The sequence below is a fragment of the Orcinus orca genome, chromosome 4 (assembly GCF_937001465.1).
Source record: "Orcinus orca chromosome 4, mOrcOrc1.1, whole genome shotgun sequence".
NCBI classification, from domain to species: Eukaryota; Metazoa; Chordata; class Mammalia; order Artiodactyla; family Delphinidae; genus Orcinus; species Orcinus orca.
Genome location: NC_064562.1, coordinates 134462735 through 134484805, shown reverse-complemented (window position 1 = coordinate 134484805; position 22071 = coordinate 134462735). Strand labels below are relative to the sequence as shown.

Genomic DNA, 22071 nt, shown 5'->3' with positions numbered 1-22071 from the left:
CCTGACTCCTGAGTCTGGCTTGGCGAGGGCAGCCTTGAGCCACTCCACACCGTTGAGGGTTAGGTGCCTGGGAAAAGAAGGAAGATGGGTCTGGAGCTAGCAGTCAGCCTTGAGGGTTTGGCCAATAACCACGCCCAACTGCCTTGCCCAGTTCAGAACATTTAGGGATTTTTCTGATGGGAGACATTTCTGATTACCTTCCTCTTCCTATAAGCTTCTTGAAAACAGTATAATTAAGCAAATATTTATTTAGTGCCTATTTTATGCAAGAACTAAAAAAGTCTATGCAGGGGATATAAAGAGTAAAAAAGTAATCTTGGTCTACGGGGCACTTTCTTGAGTAAATTCATGTTATGTAAGCCTCGTGATGAGCTTTTTTTTAGGGACAAGAAAAAATATAAAAATAGCTGTAATTCAAGTGAGATAAAGTACAGAAGAATCAAAGCCTCTGGTTTCGCCGGAGGACTGTGATTCTGCCTTATCCGCCTCTGATGTCCCCAGGGAACTTACAATAGGCACTTAATAAACACTAGCTCATTGACTGACTGACGGTGTACAGAGAGAGCTCAGATAACAGACCATCTAAGTAAACACCACCCTGCTGCAATCCTATTAAGAATCTCCCTGGGGAAAGTCAGGCAGCATCCTTCCTCCGTCAGAACACCTCCTCCTTTTTAAACTGCGCCTTCGCCCTTCAGTTTAATGGCTTTATCAGGTAAATCCTTATTTTACTGAGTCCCAGTCTCCTTCCCTATAACGCCGTGCCAACCACGGAGACTAGCTGGGCTAGCCAGAGGGCTTCAATCCCTCTTTTATCTGCTAAGGGGCCTTAACAATATTTGGCGTCACCCTTCCTAGCACACCCTGGGTTTAACATTGGCCAGTTGTCCCCCACCTGAGGTGATGGTCACGGGCCTCAGTGCCTGTCTTCTGGTCCCCAAGGCTTGCCAGTGTGGAGGCAAAGCCTCTTGGTTGCTGAGGGTTGAAGTTAATGCACAGGTGAGGCAGATTCCCGGATGTGAAGCCCAGGAGATGAAATAGGTCCTTCCCCTCTGTCTTCCTCAGTTTCCTCATCTGTAAAAGATCCCTTCTAGTCCCAACATTCTGTGTCTCGCCATGGCTTATTTGCTCCATTCAAGTCCCTGCTGAAATGTCACTTCCTCAGAGAGGTCCTCCCTGACCACTCAGCCTAGAATCGCTCTGTCCCCCCAGCTTGCCCCTCTCTGTGGCTCCCCTCCAGCCTCGTCACCGGTTTCATTTTCGTCATGGTGCTACTGCTCTCTGGAATCAGTATGTGTAGTTATTTACTTATTCATCATCTCTCTCTTACCTGCCGAAGTGTAAGCTTTGCAAGCATGAGAACCTCATGCACACATCTTGTTCACTACTGTGTTTCTAGATATCAAGCGGTGCCTGGTACAGAGTAAGTGCCCCAAACTGTTTGTTGGATCAGCCAATGAGATCTGCATTTCCATCATGCTTGCTGTCCTAAAAAAACTTTCTGTTCTCATTGCCTTGTGGATGAGTACCGCTTTTTATTACATCACTAGAAGCTCTGTTATAAAACATTTCTTTGATCAAAACTTATGGAAGATGCAGCCCATGTGTTCAGCAGACATAGCTGGCAGAACTACCAAAGCAAGTTTTTTTTTAAATTTATTTATTTTATTTATTTATATTTGGCTATGTTGGGTCTTTGTTGCTGCGCGTGGGCTTTCTCTAGTTGCGGCGAGCGGGGGCTACTCTTCGTTGCGGTGCGCGGGCTTCTCATTGCGGTGGCTTCTCTTGTTGCAGAGCACAGGCTCTAGGTGGGCGGGATTCAGTAGTTGTGGCACATGGGCTCAGTAGTTGTGGCTCGTGGGCTCTAGAGTGCAGGCTCAGTAGTTGTGGCACACAGGCTTAGTTGCTCCGCAGCATGTGGGATCTTTCCGGACCAGGGCTCTAACCCGTGTCCCCTGCATTGGCAGGCGGATTCTTAACCACTCTGCCACCAGGGAAGCCCCCAAAGCAAGTTTTAAAACCAGGTTTGTCCTGAGAACAGGAATATCTTTGAACTTGAATAATTTAAGTACCTGATTTTGTTAGTAGGGTAAATAGAACTAAAAAAGCCTTTTAGATTTTGAAGTTCCTTTGAGAAGGTAGTATGTCTGCCCTGAGATAGATGGAAAGGACATAAATAGTCAGGGTTGTTGCTGATGGATGAGTGATGAGATGATCACTTTTTAGAGTCTTTTGTTCCTGCTACAGTATTTTGCTTTTGTCTTTTAGTTTTATCCTTGCTGTCACTAACACACAAAACCAGTAATGGTCTCATTTCAGAAGATGTAGTGATTATTCAGTTTGGCCCATCGGTCAATCAATATTTAGTGAACACTTAATTTGCGTATTACAAAATATCTGAAATGATTGCTAATTTTTCTCCCTTAGACTCTTATCTTTCAGAGCCTGGCGTCTGTCCTAATGACCCTGCCGAGGTCACATCTTTGCTTTCTCTGCTGCTTTTTCCTGCCTGTTGGTGAGCTCACGGCCTGCCTCTCCCTTGCCCACGCCTGTGTCGTCAGCCTCCTTGTCATATTATCCCTCTGTCTTGGGATTCCTCTCGTGGTGCTGCTTGCCAGAAAAGTGCCTGGGAGCCTCTGCTACGTGACATTTGGCAGGTGTGGGTTCATCAGAAAGTTCATAAGTTTTATCTAGCCTATCCGTTGGGACATAGTCTGATCATATATGCCAAATGGCATTGGTTTCTTGTCAAATTTTCTTCATAACTTCTGTATCTGTCTCTCTTCGTTTCCTGTGCACTTACCACAAACAACCCCTTACCAGAAATTTTGACAAAAGAGTTGACCTCATGCATCCTTTCCTTTGAAGCAACTACTGGGGTGTGTGTGTGTGTGTGTGTGTGTGTGTGTGTGTGTGTGTGTGTGTGTGTGTGTGTGTGTTGCCTTTCCCCAGTATGTCTCACCACCTTCCCTGTATCCAGCGGATCCCATTTCCCACCCTAACAACTGAACTCCTGCTACTTCCCACCTTGGCCTGCGCTCCTTTATGTTTGTCATAACACGAAGAGAACACCTTCCTCTTTTCTCCTCTTTTCTAATACTTTATCCAGTATAAGAATTAGCTTTCAAAAACTGCATCAAGATGGCCAGCAACTCAAAAATTATTTGATGCCAGCTGGAAATTCTGCTTGACTCATCTCATTTCCCTCTGTTTTCTTCCATCTCTTCATTACTTAGGTTTTGTCATTTTATTGTACCTGTGTTACTATAATCAAGGTGTTATCTTCGATTCCTCTCTTTTCCTCACTTCTTACCTCCAACTCACCTGCACATTCTGGTGGCCCTGCCTGTAAAACATATTCCCAATCTCTTCACTACTGTCCATCTCTGCCACGAGGTTTAAGCCATCAGCATGTCTACCGTGGACAACTGTAGTAGCCTTGCCTTCATCTGATCTTTCTGCTTTTACAGAGATGAGCTTGGTTTTTGCTTTGACAATGATCCCTTCCCTAAAACCCATTTTCTACACAGTAGACAGAGTTACACCGAAAAACCATGGACCAGATCACGGTCCTGGCCCAGTTAAAGGGCTTTCCATCACACTCAGGATAGAATCCTAACTCCTTCATATGGTCTGCACGGCTGTGTGTGATCTGCCCTTTGACCTCCACTCTCCCCTTCACCCACTCTGTTCCACACTGATAGCCTTTCCTCTCCATAGTGCCCCAGGCCTACTGCCAACTTAGGGCCTTCGCACCTGCTGTTTCTCTGCAGGAATGCTCTTTTCCCTGCCATTTGTTTCACTGCTTCCTTTCCTTCATATCTCAGAGTAAATGTCATTTTCTCCAAGAAATCTTCTCTAAATATACCATCTAGAGTGGCCCTCACCACACTATCTTTCACACAGGCTTCTTTTAATTCTCTGCATAGCAATGACTACCAGCCAATAGTGCTTTCTGACTTATGCATCTGTGTCGTGCTATCACCCCCATGAGAACATGGATTCATGAGATCATCCCTGGCCCCAGAAGAGGGCCTTGCGTGTAGCAAGGACTCATTACATATATGTTAAGTAATAAAATAGTGAATGAGTGATACGGACATGATTGGACTCTGGTGTCTGGGTTGTGTAACTTTTGTCTTTATGAGTAGATTATAAATTCCTAGGATATTTCTTTTGAGCCCTTATGTCACCCAGTTCAGTTTAGAATATGGAGTCAGTGCTTGGAAAATTCTTATTCTCTTGATTTTTAGCTCTTTTGACCATATTTAGTTTTTGGTATCCTAAGAAATCTATGGAGTATCTTACTGAAAAGTTCCCTTCTTGAATAAAATAACTGTAAAAATATCAAATCTATAATTCATATACTATAGTCCCAACCTCCAGGAGGTCTACAACAACTCACCTCCAGTGTTTTAATGATTATTTCCAAGAAAGTAGAATTGGGTTTACTTGCCAGTAGAATTTCACATTAATATTCTTCTGTAGTGTTACCATGGCTGTGGAACCCCTTTCTCAAGGTTAACCTACAACAGCAACCATTCAATACATGAAATGGATGGACATGTTTCTGTAAAGGTAGGTTGATTTTTCTTTACTTCTGTCCTTAACCTGTTATTTCTCATCTTAGAATTAGATACAGAGGAACCCAAGTTGCATTGTGTCCTTGAGGAACTTAGTTTCTGCCCTATGCTACCAGCTTTTGTGAGAAACAGGCTGAACTAACCCTAGACTCAGGGGCTCACAGCTACAGGGTACCCTGGAGAACACCTGGGCCAACAAGCCATCAACATGAATAGCTCTCCTGCCTGCAGTGGAAGTGTCTTGACTCTCAGTCTGTGATTTTTCCACTGAACCATGCTTCTTGACCTTGGGGGTGGCAGGAGACTTTGTGTGGAAAAGAACGGTGATCTTCGAAAAAGTAGCTTGTCTTGATGAAATATTTGTCCTTGCCTCTGCGGTCTTTCTCTGTGATCTTAGGGACATGATGTGAAATTTTAAGGACCCTCTTCAGAATGCAGTTCCCTGCTGATCTCTCTTCACCTCTGCCTAAGAATATTTTCTTCCTTACTTCTTACTAGACCATAAACACCTCAAGAGGAGAGTATGTCTTGTGTTACTGGCACACCGTTCTGTGTCCAGCACATGGAGGGGGCTCAGACGACATTTGTTTACTGATGCAGTTCTATTTCTCTGCCTCAACTCCCTGACCTCCCCACCTCCATCTCCCTTCCCCAAATCTAGTTCATTCTTCTCCCTTCATCCTACTTCCACTCTGATTCCCATTCTGTCCTCACCAGCTCTCGGTGACTCTTCACTCCAACTCTGTTAAGCACTTATTATCTCAACTACCCTTTTCCTCTTGGTATGCGTTAGCTTACACTGGAGGGCACTTTTATGCATGATTAATGTCCGCTTGACTCGATGGTAAAGAGTGGGACGGTATGGATGTGTATTCAATATTGTTGTACTCTCAGTGTATTTTTGGCGTGTTTTACACAGCAGGGACTCTGCTGACCATGACGATTCACTTTTGAGGCTGACATGTGCTGCTGTTAGATGCTGCTGGTACATTGCCACGTTCCATCTTAGCTACGTTTCTGTTGAGGATGGCGTGTGTCGTTTCTTAACTGCTTTGGAGAACATTGCACAGGAAGTCATTTCCATTTTGTTGCAGATCAACAGGAAATAAGGCTTAGTTGCCAAACTAAAGTAAGAAAAGCAAGCGAGCATATTCCTCCTCCCTTAGGGGCTTTCATTATTCCAGGAATCATTAGCTTCTCCCAAGACAGTGGAAATGAGCCCAGGTATCTCAATTGCACCTACAGAGGAAATTTGGAGAGGAGGAGGATATTCAGTATCTTGTTCCAGCTTTATTTTGCATTATCTTCTAAATTGCTTTTGAATTTATCATATCTTCGAATCACCTAACTAACAGATGCATTTTAGGAGACCTGCTCCTTCCTTTAGTAAAATGAGTGTGGCTTCCTGAATCAAAGACTACTCTCTATCTCTAGTACATTTATTTTGGCCATCTCTATTGTTCATGATTCTTTCCATTGGCATTAATTACGGTAGGAATACAGGGTCACTTCCTTTCAAACCTTATCCTCTTTCAAGCTGTTCTTATTATGTAGGCTTGGCCATCTTTTAAAATTAGAGTGCCCTAGCCTTGGCCCTGCTGTGAACTGCACACCATGAGGATCAGAGGGAAGGAGATGACAGAATGGAAACTGTATTCAGATCTTTGGCATGTTTTAATTTTACATTGCTTTTTCATACTAATTTAATTTCCTTCCAGAATGAAAGTTGGCAATCATTTAGAGAAGTGGTAGAGGAGGTTGGAATCATTGCAGCTGAAATGCCTGTGAAGGTCCCTAATCCATAGATTATTGACATAATGAACTCTAAAACCCTTAATAATCATTCCACTCTGTAATGACAGCCTGCATTTAGAGAGCTTTAGCCTATGTGTTCTGTGCCCAAGGCTGGCTCTGCTCTGTTGGGCTATAGGCGTGAGAAATATTGCAGCTCACCCAGCACGGCAGGAAACCCCTCCTTAGCGCAGACCAGAAGCCCTTGACTTCTACCTGCTTCTTTCACCCTTTTCGAATATGGAAACATACCAAACCACAGAACGCTCTATTTCCCTCAAATTTGCAACCGTAGTAGAGGCTCTTTGTATATTTATAGGAACAACCAACTAATTTCAGTTAACATTTTCATTGTTTGCAAAAGACGGCAGAACAAAACGACTTCTGGGAATTCAGCTTTTTTCACTTTTTTCTGCCTTTAGGGAATCTGTAGGTCCAGGCTGGACATTCTACTGCGTCAAGTGCACAGACAGACCCCCCCGCCCCCGCCCCCCGACCCCGCCACCTCTCCTTGCTCACAGATCACATCCTGGCAGGCACGGGGGCCATCCCCCCCCCGACCAAGGCTACGTTTTTTGTTTTTTTCTTTACAGCTAGATCAGATGCTTCAGATTTATTATCAGATGTGGCATGGATGATTCAAACAAAAACAAATGCCCTTGAGTTTAAAAATAGAAGTTAAAAGACTAAATATTTGCACTTAAAAAGGAAAAGAAAATAACAGAAATCTCTGCGGCAGACCATTCCTTGAAATTATCCTCACTAAATTATAATCATGCACTTTCCACTCTCTGTAATTAAACATTAGATTTTATTTATTCCAGATGCATTTGTCTCAAGTAAATTCAGAACGCCCCATCCTTCTTTTTGGTCATTGTAAGTTCATTTCATGTTTGTGGCCTACACATGATTGGGCGCATTGGATAGTTTTTAAGTGCATTTTAATGACTCTATGAATTTTCTTTTTAATTGTATGCTATGTGTGGCCTGTTTATCCCGATGAATCTGATTATTAAGTTTTATACCATGTAATGTCTATAGGAGCTCGATGACATTTTTTGCAAATACGTTCACATGTTCTACAAGGAATTTGCAGAATCTTGGTGGTTGGTGGTAAAGGGATGGAGGAATTTGCTTTGATCATATAACTCACAGGTAGGTAGAGCTGCCGGCTGCTGTTCTGAGAAATCTACAGAACTGAGAAAGGTTGCAATGCCTTAATTTATATGACATCTTCTATTCACAGAGCCTTGGAAGTTCCATGAAAACCTTAAAGAAGTTTTTATTTACCAGCCTTGCAAATTTCTTAGATTAGTGAAATGATGTAACTAAACAGCAGTCTATAAATATTAAACGCAAGCATTTTAATGGTTTGAAATATTCACTACTCTTAAGACAAGGTTCTCAATTAGGATTTGTGGTTAAATTCATTGAATACCTATTTCAAAGCAAAAAAAAAATTAACCAGATTTATTTACTTACTCTCATTGTTTACACAGTTTCAAATAATAATTTTTTTTTTTCTTGCGATACGCGGCCCTCTCACTGTTGTGGCCTCTCCCGCTGCAGAGCACAGGCTCTGGACGCGCAGGCTCAGCGGCCATGGCTCACGGGCCCAGCCGCTCCGCGGCATGTGGGATCCTCCCGGACCGGGGCACGAACCCGTGTCCCCTGCATCGGCAGGCGGACTCTCAACCACTGCGCCACCAGGGAAGCCCTCAAATAATAAATTTTTATTTTCACTAAGTGAATCAGTGGATTAACCAAGATGATAAGTTGACTATGTAACTGAAGATAACTTTTGCAAAATGACGGTAGTAGAGCTGCTGCTGACTCCCTGGGGAAAGTTTTATTTGCTTTTAGGCCTATTGTGGTTTTTTTGTGGTGATAGAGGTCATCCTGGGTGGTTAGTTGGTACACTGATAAATTATTCCAGGCCCCTTTAATTTTTTTTCTTGCATACCATTTGAGCATTTTACAATTCTCAAGCATTTCCACAGGTTTGTGGGAAAAGGTTGTGCCAGGTCAGTTTGACTGTTTAAAAGCCACGTAGAATAAAATTGGGGGCTTCCCTAGTGGCACAGTGGTTAAGAATCCACCTGCCAATTCAGGGGACACGGATTCGAGCCCTGGTCCGGGAAGATCCCACGTGCTGCAGAGCAACTAAGCCCGCGAGCCACAACTACTGAGCCCAAGTGCCACAGCTACTGAAGCCCGCGTACCTAGAGCCCGTGCTCCACAACAAGAGAAGCCACCGCAATGAGAAGCCCGTGCACCACAATGAAGAGTAGCCCCCACTCGCCGCAACTAGAGAAAGCCCACGGCGTAGCAACGAAGACCCAACGCAGCCAAAAATAAAAATAAATTAAACAAATAAATTTTTTAAAAAAAGGTCATGTTAATGCTGAAAATAAAGTCTTAGAATTATTTATGTGTTTTCAGTTACCCATTAGCTGCTCTACTCCCTACCCATTCTGGGACAATACAAATGCTTTATATCTCTACATTGGCATTTTGTTTAAAACTGATCTTCAATTCACCCACTGCGGTCCACGCTCCGCGTTCTCTCTGTGGGGTAGGGCAGCAGAGAGCCCAGCAGGGAAGGAGGCAAATGGGAGAAGCAGCTCCAGTCATCACAGCCCTCAAACATTCAAAAGCAGCTCCCCTCCACCCTTCTAGAGCTGTAGTGTTCACTCGCTCGCCAGAGAGGGGGCAGCAAATATAAAAATAAAATTGCATATTTAAAAGGTTCTTTTAGAACCATTGCTCATGTACCTTTACTCTAACATCAACTAATTGGATTCATATAGTGTATCTAAATAGCTTGAATTTAGATATCTCTGTGTGTGTGTGTGTGTGTGTGTGTGTGTGTGTATAGTCTAAACTAATAATAGTTTAGTTTATTAGTTAAACTAATAAACTTTAATAATATTTAAAGTTATTTACTTTTCAGTGCCCAAACCTGTCTCTACCTTTCCAGGTATAGAATACATTGTTAATCTCATTGGACAATTATATTTCAAAACAATTTCTCCTTTTAATCCAGGACACATTGGCATTCCAAAGGTTAAAACTACCTCATATCTCCAATAATCTGGATTCCCAATAATCTAGATTAAAGTTTGAGGTATATCAAATCATTAGGTCATTTTTGTTTTCTCACTTCTGTTTTGGTAGGATAGGAAGGAATGTTCGAATATGGGGAAGGCCTCTGACAATATGAACAATCTCAGAGTTTTAGATTAGCATCTATGAACATGATTCACCAGAACTTTTCAATCGAAACAAAGTCAATCTTCTCAGTAATAGAATAACACCACCTAGTTTTTCTGGGCTGAAAATCATTGTGCAACCAAGTTGATTGATCTGCCTAGTAAAATAAAAATATTTGGAACTATCCTAGCAACTTTCTACTTCTGTTGGAACTAGACCCTCGACTGTAGAAAGATAGCAAGATTTCTTGCTGTGCAAACACATTTCCTAGATTATCCACAAGATGTCCATGACAGAAGTAATAATGCTGAATGAGAAATTCTAAGAAACGTTATTTACTTTAAACTTTAAACCTAGATAAGCTCTAGATACCTAGAAGTAACAAAAAGAAATGAGAGGAAAAGTTATGCCATTAGAGGGCACTTTTGTAATCTTAGAAGAAAAGTCTGTTCTTATAGACTGGATTACCCAAGGCTTATTCTTAAGCAGAATGTATTTTTCAGTTGTTTATTTAAAAGTGACTAATTCTTAAGCTGAATGTCTAAGAGAGAACATTTTTTTTGGTAGGGAAAAAAATCTGTAAAATTCCATCCTTTAAACAATACTTACATAAAGCTTTAAATTTGAATAAGTGAATATAAATTGTGAAAACATGCACAGTATGTCTGCTATATTCAATGCTTCTTTTAAGTACATCTTGTTAAAAAAAAATGTACATCTTAAGTACATCTTGTTAAAAAAAAATGCTGCCTGTAACCTGATCAAATTGAACAAATTATTAGGCTTCCCTAAAAACGGAGTATGTTTTTCCCCAGCAATACATGGATGTTATTAGATAACATTTTGAAAACAATAATCCTACAGAATATAAAGTCCTGTGTTTGGGGAATCATACTAATTTTTTCCAGTTTTATTGAAAAATAATTGACATACATCACTGTGTAAGTTTAAGGCATACATCCTGGTGGTTTGATTTACATACATTGTGAGATGGTTACCACAATAAGTTCAGTTAACACCCATCTTCTCCTGTAGATACAATAAAAAGAAAAGGGATCATACTCATTTTAAACACTTTTCTGAAAAGTATCTGTTTTGCCCATAGTTGATGTGGCAATTTAAATAGCTAAAATTGTTTCAGAAACGGAAAGTGTGACCTGATAGAACTTTAGCTGAGGATATACGATTTTTTTTTTTTTTTAAAGAAAGCAAAAGATAGTTTAGTCTATTCCCTATTGGTGATTATCTAAATAAAAATGTCTACCTGAGCCAGTGTGAAGTCAATAAGCCAGTAAAATAATTTAACAAGTAAAATTTTAGTGTCAATAACTGTGAAGAGTATGAGATTTTACCCTCCTTGCAAGCTAACAAGTTAGCCTGCCATAGTTTCATGGATGCTAGATGGCATGAGACTCCTGGGTCGGCGACAAAGGACTTTATTACGCAGCAATAGCAGGAGCCACAGATCCACAGCAGCAGCATTTTCTCCCACTGCCTGACCCCCCAATTCTCGTAGGATGATTGAAAGAGGGCCTGATGGCATCAGCCCATATAGTGGCGTTTATTATAAGAGAGCAGCCCTGAGCTTAGGGAACCCAGATTTTTATAATGGGTAACAATCATGCCTGCTCTTTGCTCCAGAAGCTTTATCTTCCAAGGCTGTTTACTATACAAACATCCTTGAAAAGATAATCTGGAACAAAGGCAGTCAGTTCTTCTGCTCCCCACATATGCACAAACAAGCACAGAAACCCATGGAGTATTGTCTTTTTAACACTCTGCATAATCCTATCATCTGAAGTTGTTCACTTTACTGAATATTACATGGCTAAGTAGCTGACGTGGGGGAATATATAATAATCATATTTACCACACTCCTGATAGTTTCTATTTCTCATATCATATTGTATTCACTATGTGTTCTTATGTGTCCAAGCCTCAGTTTGATCATTTTTGAGATGAGATGAGATAAATAATAGGGCCTACATCATAGGCTTGTTGCTGGCATTCATGAGATAATAGACATGAAGCACTTAGAAGAGTGCCTGGCATGCAGCACATACACAACAAATTTATTAATATTGTTATTAACTCAAAATTCATCTCTTCTTATTAGCTGATTTAATAAAGAGAAAGTTCCTCCCACAGGCAGCTGAGGATGCTGGGAAAATTCCCACCAGTCATAACATGCTAGCTGTCTAACTCTGGGGCTGACCTAAATATCCCAAATACCCAGGGGCATTGGGCAGCTTGTCCTGTTCAGCTGTGCAGTGGTACTGTGCAACTGACAGCTTTGCGTGCAAATATGGGGCTCGTGGGAGAAGGCTGCCCTTGAGCGGTTCTAGGGCAAATACGCCCAAGTATCTCACACTCAAGTGCTGCCATGGCATGTTTGCTCTAAGTTCCTAATAAATATGGAAAGCCAAATTCTAACCCTTTCTAAAGAGACATATTTTATTATCTGGCCTCTTCTGCTCTCAGGAGGCAAACTTTCAGAGATGCTACTACAAAGTAAACTGAGTGTGTTTTATTATGCTGAAATAATAAGTATTTCTTTATAGGGGCGGCATATCAAATTCTATTCAGATTTTCCATTTCTGTTGGCTGCAGGATGAAGGGCATCAGAGGAGAGGGACTGAGGGTCGTGAGTGGTGGTCCCATTCGGTCTACTCCACCATGTCCCTATTTGTTTTGAATAGGTTCACTGAGCTTTGATTTTTGATCCCCCCAGCCATCTTTTGTAGATATAACCTTTGTTTGCTTTTAGTAACTCCCATGACCTCTCGTTTACATCCCCAGCTTTCCTTGGATTCCACCTTGACAATCACCTGGATATCTGAGGGACAGGTTATTTAATGAAACTCAAGGAGGCCTGTTCTTATTCCTAAACTGCTAGCTATTTGGGAAGAGGATTTCAGTGTTCAGTCTCAGAATCATCATTTGTTTTCAGAGTTTAGAGATCATCCATCCAAACCCTTCATAAAATTGAGGTCCAGAATTTTAAGTGAATTGCCTAAGATTACACTTCTAGTTAGCAGCTGAAACTAAAAAGTCAAGTTTCTTAGCTCTCAGTCAAACTCTCGTTCAATGGCAATACAATTGAGAAATAGGACGGGAAATAAATGTTTGGGCTCTGCAGTCAGATTCACTTGGGTTTATATCCTTTCTCTGCTTATGTTAAAGGAGGTTTATACTTATATAAGAATAGCACCTACTTCACAAGGTTATTGTGAATATAAATGCAACTTCGCACCGTGTTTTGCACATAGTAACTCCTAATTACTGCAGATATTTATATGGAAAATTGCAGAGCACATGGCAGAAAGCAAATTTTGAAAAAGTAAGTTAAAGGAACTTTCTGAGCAAGCTCACTGGGAAAAATTACTTCTCAAACTCTCATAGAAAAAAGAAAAGCTTATTCCCTTCAAAAAAATATTTTCAGTTGTATGAATCTATTTTTGGTAGCACTCAAAGAAAACTTAAAATCAAGTGATGGTTTAAGTAGAGGTGACCGCATAGCTATAGCAATGACTATTTAGAAATAAAACTGGCATTCTCTTCATTTCAAATTATTGCAAATATTTGCATTTGACTTTCTCACTATTTAAAGTACTTCAATGTAAAAACACTATATTTCCCTAATGCTTGAATTCCCTGATGTATTGTTGTCAAAGAGATAAGGGAAAACAACTCCTTACCTAGTTTTTTCTGTGAGGAAAACAGGCACCAAATCCTCAAAGGAAGCAAAGCCTTTCATTAGCACTTGAGGTGAAAAGAACTCGTCTACCTGCGTCTTCCTGTTGGGAAAGGGAAACATGTAGAAGATGGTGTCCTTGAAACAATCCCTAAAGCAAGGTGCCCTAGAGAATGATCCATGATTGCTTATAGGATTTTTAATTTTATTTTTATTTTTTTGCGGTACGCGGGCCTCTCACTGTTGTGGCCTCTTCCGTTGCGGAGCACAGGCTCCGGACGCGCAGGCTCAGCGGCCATGGCTCACGGGCCCAGCCGCTGCGCGACATGTGGGATCCTCCCGGACCGGGGTACGAACCCGTGTCCCCTGCATCGGCAGGCGGACTCTCAACCACTGCGCCACCAGGGAAGCCCTGCTTATAGGATTTTTTATGAAAGTCAGTGATAAATGTCAAAGTGTAACTCAATGAAAACTGGAGTGGTAAATATATAACTCTGCTGGAGGTTTAGACAAATGACCTAAGTATAGAACTTTCCAATGGTCTTTTATTTTTTTTGGCTGCGCCACAGGGCATGTGGGATTTTAGCTCCCCGACCAGGGATGGAACCCTCTCCCCCTGCATTGGAAGCGTGGAGTCTTAACCACCGGACCACCAGGGAAGTCCCCAGTGGTCTTTCTTGATTTGAAGTGGGAATCCAAGCCCACTTTTTAATATGGTAAAAGTTTATATATAAGTGTTGTGTTGAAGAGTCTGGTAAATCTGTAATATTAGACACTGGCAAATAACTCACCTTGGGATTTTAGACAAATTGCTTATCCTATAAGAAAGTTAAACTTTATAATCTCTTAAAATCTCTGATTTATGAAAATCTGATTTGCAGAATAATTCTATATATGATCCTTAATCAAATTTTAAGGAAGAAGAAAAGTAACTGTGTAGTGGTAATTTTCAGGCTCTCAGTGGGTCTCTGTGACTTATGTTATGGTTTAAGCTTTGAGACATTTGTATGGAGATGTCTACAATGACCATATTGGCTTCTGCCATAATGAAGGGGGAACTTTTCTCCCTGAATACCCAAGGAAGTCAATGCACCAAGAGTCCTTTTGTTTCAAAATCTTTTTAATATCTGAAATTCTGGTGAATTCATTATCAATTTGTTGAAATACTTTGAAAAAAAAGAACTGGAAAGTCGCCTTAAAGCTCATGTGCATGTATCCAAAATACATAATACAGCTCTTTCTGTCAAAACCAAATAGTCTGAACCCTTCAGAAAGTTCACAACTTGCCCAAGTGTTTTGCCTGTAAAATTAATGTAAGCAATTCTTTTTTTTGCCCCAGGATGGTGCCTCTCCACTGGTGTATGCTGTGGCTGCTGTTACCACTCAGCTCCAGGACCCAGAAGTTACCCACTCGAGATGAGGAACTCTTTCAGATGCAAATTCGGGACAAGGCATTTTTTCATGATTCGTCAGTAATTCCAGATGGAGCTGAAATTAGCAGTTATCTCTTTAGAGACACACCTAAAAGGTATTCTCCCTGCAGGACTTCCTTTATCAATAAGCTCAGAACGGGTGTCTCTGAAAAAGAAAGTGACCTTTTAGACTTAGTTTAGGTAATTTGCAATCAACCTCTGGATAGCATTGCCTATTTTTCTCTAAGTAAGAAAATAAAACGGCAGTGCAACGTCTAGCCATTAGACGTCTCTTTGATTCTCGCTGATTGTGATCTTTTGGGTGGAGAGAGAAGTCCTTGCATGTCTAACGTTTTGGAATGGTCATTTTCTTTTCTTCAGGATGGTAGGAAATTTCTAAGAATGATTCTACACGATTAATGCAATTAATTGAACACATACGATTCTTCAAGGGTTTGCATTGGCTTGTAAGGATAGTATTTCTTTGATCAATATGATTAGTTCTGAAAGCATCAAACCAAACAGAGATAAAAACTGGCCCCTCGGGCTTCCCTGGTGGCACAGTGGTTGAGAGTCCGCCTGCCGATGCAGGGGACACGGGTTCGTGCCCCGGTCCGGGAAGATCCCACATGCCGCGGAACGGCTGGGCCCGTGAACCATGGCCGCTGAGCCTGTGCGTCCGGAGCCTGTGCTCTGCAACGGGAGAGGCCACAACAGTGAGAGGCCCGTGTACCGCAAAAAAAAAAAAAAAAAAAAAAAAAACTGGCCCCTCACTTATCTTCACCGCAACATCAACATATTGAACTCACATAATGCTTCTAAGTATTTTGACCTTTAAAACTTACATATATCAACATATATCAATCAATCAATCAATCATATAAACTAATTATATTTAAAGTTACTTACTTTGCAGTACCCAAACTCCTCTTTATCATATTTCAAAAACAGTTTCTCCTTTTAACCTAGGGCACCTTGGCATTCCAAAGGATAAAACTATGTCATGTCATCAATAATCCATTTTCCAAAGATTGAGGTGTATCAAATTATTGTCGTCTTTCTCTTGTCACTTCAGTTTGTTTTTTTTTTTTTTCTTGGTACGCGGGTCTCTCATTGTTGTGGCCTCTCCCGTTGCGGAGCACAGGCTCCGGACGCGCAGGCTCAGCGGCCATGGCTCACGGGCCCAGCCGCTCTGCGGCATGTGGGATCTTCCAGGACCGGGGCACAGAACCCGTGTCCCCTGCATCGGCAGGCGGACTCTCAACCACAGCGCCACCAGGGAAGCCCCGTCACTTCAGTTTTAATTGACAATAAGAATGGAACATGGTGCTCCTCTTCCACTGAATGGCACAGACATGTTACCATCCGGTCAGTCTGTGTGAGAGTAGATAAACAGTTTTCATATTTTGACTGGTGTGACCTATTGTTTGGGTATCATTTCAGCACCATCTGAATGAAATTATTTGTTTGAATGGAAGTAATAGATTAGGAACTGATTTGTCAGTAATATATAAAATAATTATGACTCTTTCAATGACATTCCTAAGACTGAAGGCACAAAATGCAAGGATGATTACACTAAAGGAACTTGATGTCTTAGTATTTACAGAGACTTAGTCTGTGAAAAGAAGGAAGGGTAGAGGAGACAGTTTTAATGATTCAAATTAGTCTTAAATATCAGCTGAATTCATGCCGAACCATTTTGCTTGTCATATTCTTTTGTCTCTTGAAACTTTTGAGTGAATCCAAATTTTTCTTTAAAAAATTACTTTGATTTCCCAAATGTACTTGTGCACTGCTTTGCAGTGTTCTTTAAAACACAGCGTTCCTCATTATGTAATCATTTCACTTAATCAAATAAATGGTTTATCTTTGATCTTCCAGTCTCTTAAAAACTAAATAAGTTTTGGTTCTAAGCGCTGTCTTAAAATTACATTTTTTTTTCTTTGAAGCAACATGTTTTTACTATAAGACATTTCAAAACAACACGTGCTCCTTTCCTCCTTCTGTTTTTATTTCTTTCATTTGTTCATTCTTTTGGGGTTCCCCCCCCCCCACAAATCATGATTGGAGACTTCGATATCTACATTTGGATGCAATGTTAACAATAGTTAAATAAAGAGTTGTGGCCACAGTCATTTCTAGGGGTAAAATATGTGATGGGAGAACCCACATAGACATTGTTGATATTACAACTAAAGATGAAATTCCAGATAAAGTTTGGAAGCAGAGAATAGCAAAAGAAAACAAATTCATTAATTATGCTTATGTTTATACATAAATTCCAAAGTCTAAATGGTTCACGGAGTGTTTATCCCTCAACTCTGGCATTATAATTTGGAGCATATTCATCACATTTCTGTCTCCCTCACTAGCCAGTAAATACCTGGTGCTCATAGATCGTGCCGTATCATCTCTGATTGCAGCTCCCTTCCATGAGTGCACTGTGCATGGTAGACAATAAATGTTTGTCAAATTGTTAAAGTTTATTCAGATTGTCTTTTATCCCTAATCATAAGTGCTTCCATATGAAAATGTTGACTTAGAGGGACTCTCTGATGTTTCATATGTAAAATGATTACCCTGTGGAATGCAAGCATTGTTTTCTCTGTTATTGGTTGCTTATGGCCTGTATTAAAGTTACTAAGACACAGTTGCATACTTTTGGAAATAAACTACTTTCTTGATTGAAATGAGAACAGAAGATAATAGGTGAACGTGCACATTGATTTCAGCACTGGTTAGCTCTGCTACCCACATAAAAACCAAAAACAAACAAAACTAAAAAGTTTTGAATACTTTTAAAATTACACGATGCTAAATAAATTATTTTGTCTTACCTAATTCTTTGTAATGTTCATAGGTTCAGTCATGTTTATGTGGTTAATATCACCTATGCAACCTGGCCAAAGGAACAAAATTCTACTCTCCAAAAGTTGACTGAATTTGAAAATTAAACCATCTGACACCTCTCTTTAGGGATGCTTAAGTCCATAAAATTTCCATATAGTAAAGAGTGCAATCATCTAGTTATTTTGTTTGGATGATTGCCTAAGTTTACTATATTCCGAACAAGCTTTTTTTGCTTTTATAGGGTCTTCACTTTATTTGTCCTTCCACAGCCCTATTTCCACCCTTCAGCTCCTAATTCATCTTGGAATAATGAAGGGGGAAAAGCACATATATTTCCATTCAGATTCAGTATCTTCAGGTAGAAACAGACTAAGTGTAGGTATCCTAAGGCTAGAATAAGGTAGGTGTTATGATTCTTGGGTTCTGTTTGTTCATTTAGTAATGCATTCATTAAGAAGAGTTTATCAAGTACCTTCTACCTGCAGAAATCTGTGCTAAATGCTGAGAATAAAATGACATGGAAAATGAACCCTAAGTGGGCCTTTGTTGGGAAAATGACATTAATCGAATAATAATATAAATATATAGTAACAAATTGCAATAGGTGCCCAAAGTGAAAAGTATAGGACACTCGGAGTATGTGAGAGAACCTGAGCCAGAACAGTTAGAGAAGGCATCCCTGAAGAAGTGACATTTAAATATTAGTAAGGGCCTGTACATCAACTATATTTCAATTAAAAAATTATTTATTTACAAATATTAATAAGGACTAAGGGGTGTATTTCAGGCAGAGCAAACAACATCCCAATGGCTCAAAGAAGCTCTACGTGGTTCGAGCACAGAAAGCAAAAGGGATGATGACATGACAGTGAGGTAGGCGGAGGCCCCACTGCTGGGGAAGTTGTAGACTCTCTGAACAATTAAGGACTTTTTTCCCCAAAAGTGAAAAGCTAAACTTATTCATTAATCCAACAAATATTTATTAATAATTCTTTTAGTCTCTAAGTCTTCATCAATGAACTAAATGCCCTGCCCTCTTGTAGCTTTCATTCTAGTTGGGGGAGGTGGAAAAATAAAAAAACAAACAAAGGTATATCTAATACATCAGGCAGTGATAAGTGCTTTGAAGAAAAATGAAGAGGAGTAGAACAGCTTCACGGGTAGGAAGGTGATGTCTTACATAAGGGGTCAGAGTCGGTCTATGGCGAGATGGTGACCGACTCTAAGAGAAGAGAGTTGATGCAGTGACTGAGCACGTAAGGTCAACAGCTGGAGGATGAGCATCTCAGATGGAGAAACAGCAAGTTCAGAGGCCCTGAGGCAAGAGTGTGCCGTAATCATTCCACAGAGAGCAAGGAGCTGAGTAAAGAAGGGAGAGAATAGGAGACGAGTTTAGAGATTTGGTTGGGGACGCAAATCATTGCAAGTTCTGAATGAGACAAGAAGCTCCTAGAGGGTTTGCAGCGAGTGTGTTCAGACTTAGGTGTACATGGATATCTCCTCCTGGAAGGAGGTAAATAAACTAAGGGGGTCAAAGTGGAAACAAGGCCAGTCAGAAGGCTATTGCAATGCTCAGACAAGAAAAAATGGTGGCTTGATCTGGTGGTAACAGGGAAAGTGGAACAAAGGGATGGACTCTGGGTATATTTTAAAGATGAAGCCAAAAAAAAAAAAAATGACTGCTGATTCAGTGTATGTGGAGTGGAAGAGTAAGAAAAAGTCAAGAATGCCTCTAAAACGTTTTTCCTGAGCAACTGGAAGGTTAGGGCTGTCATTTACTGAGTAGAGACAGACTGCAGGAGAAGTTGGTTTGGCGACAGAATGAGAAGTTTGGATTAGACATCTTAAGTTTGAAACTTTCAGTAATCTCTAAAGGAAGATGGTGAGAAGATAGTTGTCTCTAAAATTTAGCTAAGAGTTCAGGCTGACAATTTACATTTGAGAATCATTAAAATAGAAGAGCTTAAAGCTGTGAGCCTGGGTGAGATCACACAGGGAATGAGCACGGGTAGAAAAGAGTGTCCTAGCACAGGCCCTTGGTTCACCCCATGGGTTAGAGGTCGGGGAGGTGAGAAGAACTGCAGAGGAGGCTGATGGAGCAGCTGGCCACGGTGGTCAGTTTGGAGAGGGTGTTGGGGCAGATATAGAGAGAATCGAGAGGCAAAGAGGTACCCAGGAGGTGCAATCTCTAGGAGGTGAAACTTGTTTATTTTTTGCCGTGAAACCAGTGAGGAAACCACTGTTTCCTCCCTTGCAAGATTATGGGCTTTGAAAGATAAATGGAATCATCTAAGTTATTCAGAGTAAGAATATATAGCATTGTTATACATAGGCAATATTTTTATTCTACTTAAAAGTTCTTTTGAGACATCATTTAAAAAATCTAAGGGGAAAGCATAGAGGAGAATGTTTTGTTCTTTTAAAATGTTTTCAAATCACTAGGTTATTAATTCAACAGAAAATCTTAGTGACAAAGAAATGTGCCTTTCCACTGACTGACACAGTTATCTTTACCTTTTAAAAATATTTCTCAAATGGTCATTAGATACCTCTCTCCAAAAGGATATGGAATAGTAAAACTGTGAACAAAAGTCAAGATTGTAAAAGCCTGAATACAGTGTTATTTTGCCAGAGACCAACATGCATTTTAGAAGGACACTGCTGTGAAAATGATCTCTTGGAATGGTTGGCGCTTTAGAGTGCCCTTGGGGTAACTTATAAATTTATCGCCAAATTTATGGAAAATGCAGTACCTGTAGGGCAACGTACCTGGAAATTCCTCTTGGTTGTGACTTACTTTGCACTGGTGTTAAATAACACCCCCAAGCTGGTAAGTTTTGATTCTTAACTCGAGTAACACCCAAACTCCACATTTTGGTTCAATGTCTTTCAATTATTTCAGACTGTGTCGATGGTAAATCTGGTCGCAGAACCTTGGGCTATTGGACTTCCACGGCTACTGCTGAAAATATCATGATTTATGTCAGATAGCCAGTTTGATTTTCTGTTAAGTGAATACAAATTAAACCAAGCGATTTTTCCCACTAATCTTGGTTGTAAGTGTTAGGATGAATTACCTCGGTCTGAAGTGGTCCACTTTCACCCAGGTATTTCTTTGTGGTGGAAGAAGACAACACGCCATTGTCAGTCACAGTGACTCCCTGCGATGCGCCCTTAGCGTGGACGCTGAGCCTCCAGGAGCTGCCAGAGGAGGCGAGCGGGGAAGGCTCAGGTAAGCGGTGCGGCAGACCTGACCCCAGACCTCTGGATGGATAGCTGAAAGGCTTATGAGACAGACAGCCTTCTCTTAGTAAGAAAAACCAGCACGGATGCGTGGGGGAAGCTGGAGATTTGGGGTTGGAGATGAGGGAAACAGAGGATGACATCAGATGGCGGTGATTTGGTGAAATAAAAGGTTGAGAGAGACAGGTGTGTGGGCTGAAGGAGTGAGGAAAGGCAAGGGGTGAGCATCGGCTTCCCTGGCTGTGGTTTGCAGTCTTGCCTAACCACCGGACTCACCACTGGGAGCTGTATATGCTACTGACGCCTGCATCCTACCTCTGAGGTTGTGATTTAATCGCCCTGGGGTGGGGTCTGGACATTGGGATGGTAAAAGTTCCCCTCCAGGTGAATCTAATATGCACCCAAGAATAAGAGCCTCTGATCTCTGGGGAGTAAAGGGTCGCCACAAAGAGAGAACAAAAGGCCATCGAGCCCCACGGAAAGTCCAGGATGAGAAGAAAGTCAGGAGGAATAGGTCAGGCATTTGAAGAAGATGCAGATGGTGGGAAGCAAATGACAGATACGAAGAAATGAGTAGAGTCTGTATGAGGCCCTGGGTTGGCGCTGCTTCCCTTTAAGGGGCAAAGGCATCCTAGCTTGAAGTGAAGGCTTGAGACTGGTGCCATGACAGGATGGTAGCCAGCTGGATACGTACAGTGATGTGGGAACTCTGTAATTAGGAAAATATTGAAAGGGCATATGGGGAGTGGTGAGATTGAGATAGAATGAGTAGTCACATGATGATTGTGTTAATTGCGTGGTTTAGGAATATGAAATTCTACATACCTCACTCTCAACCTGCAGTGATCAGCTGGAAAAGATCCATTCCCACTCTGGCTACACGGTCCTTCTCTGGGTCTTCTAACACCGATATCTGTGTGACATCTGATATGAATAGGAACAAAAAATGGAAAACGTTATTTTAGTTTCAGTACTTTCCCTGTATTCCTCCTGAGCGCGTGTTCTACACGTTGAAAATTAGGTCCTCTTACTGGTGCTTTATAGTCTATATTTTAATGAGGTTGTCCAGTCCTACTAACAAAAGTGAAATTAGTGAAATGGCTAGCCATCCAAGTGCAAACTGACAGAACCCTTCTGGTCAAAGCAGATTGACAGTAGGGATTAGTCTCTAAGAGGTTTGCAGTCTTTGACCTAAAAATTCTACCAGCTGGAATCTATCCTGAAGAAATAATGTAAAATCAGAAAAGCCTTACATATATAACAGCATTATTATAATGGTCAA

At 41.0% G+C, this 22071-nt stretch overlaps 1 protein-coding gene across 1 annotated transcript in view; it reads left to right on the top strand.

Annotated features, from left to right (window-relative positions):
* Positions 1 to 22071, top strand: part of NDNF (neuron derived neurotrophic factor) — a 45216-nt gene that overhangs the window by 13834 nt on the left and 9311 nt on the right. The window contains exons 2-3 of the mRNA XM_004265092.3: positions 14621 to 14809; positions 20654 to 20778. Of these exons, the coding sequence (XP_004265140.1) occupies positions 14622 to 14809; positions 20654 to 20778 (313 nt within the window). The 5' untranslated portion in view covers position 14621. The remainder of the gene's footprint in view (positions 1 to 14620; positions 14810 to 20653; positions 20779 to 22071) is intronic.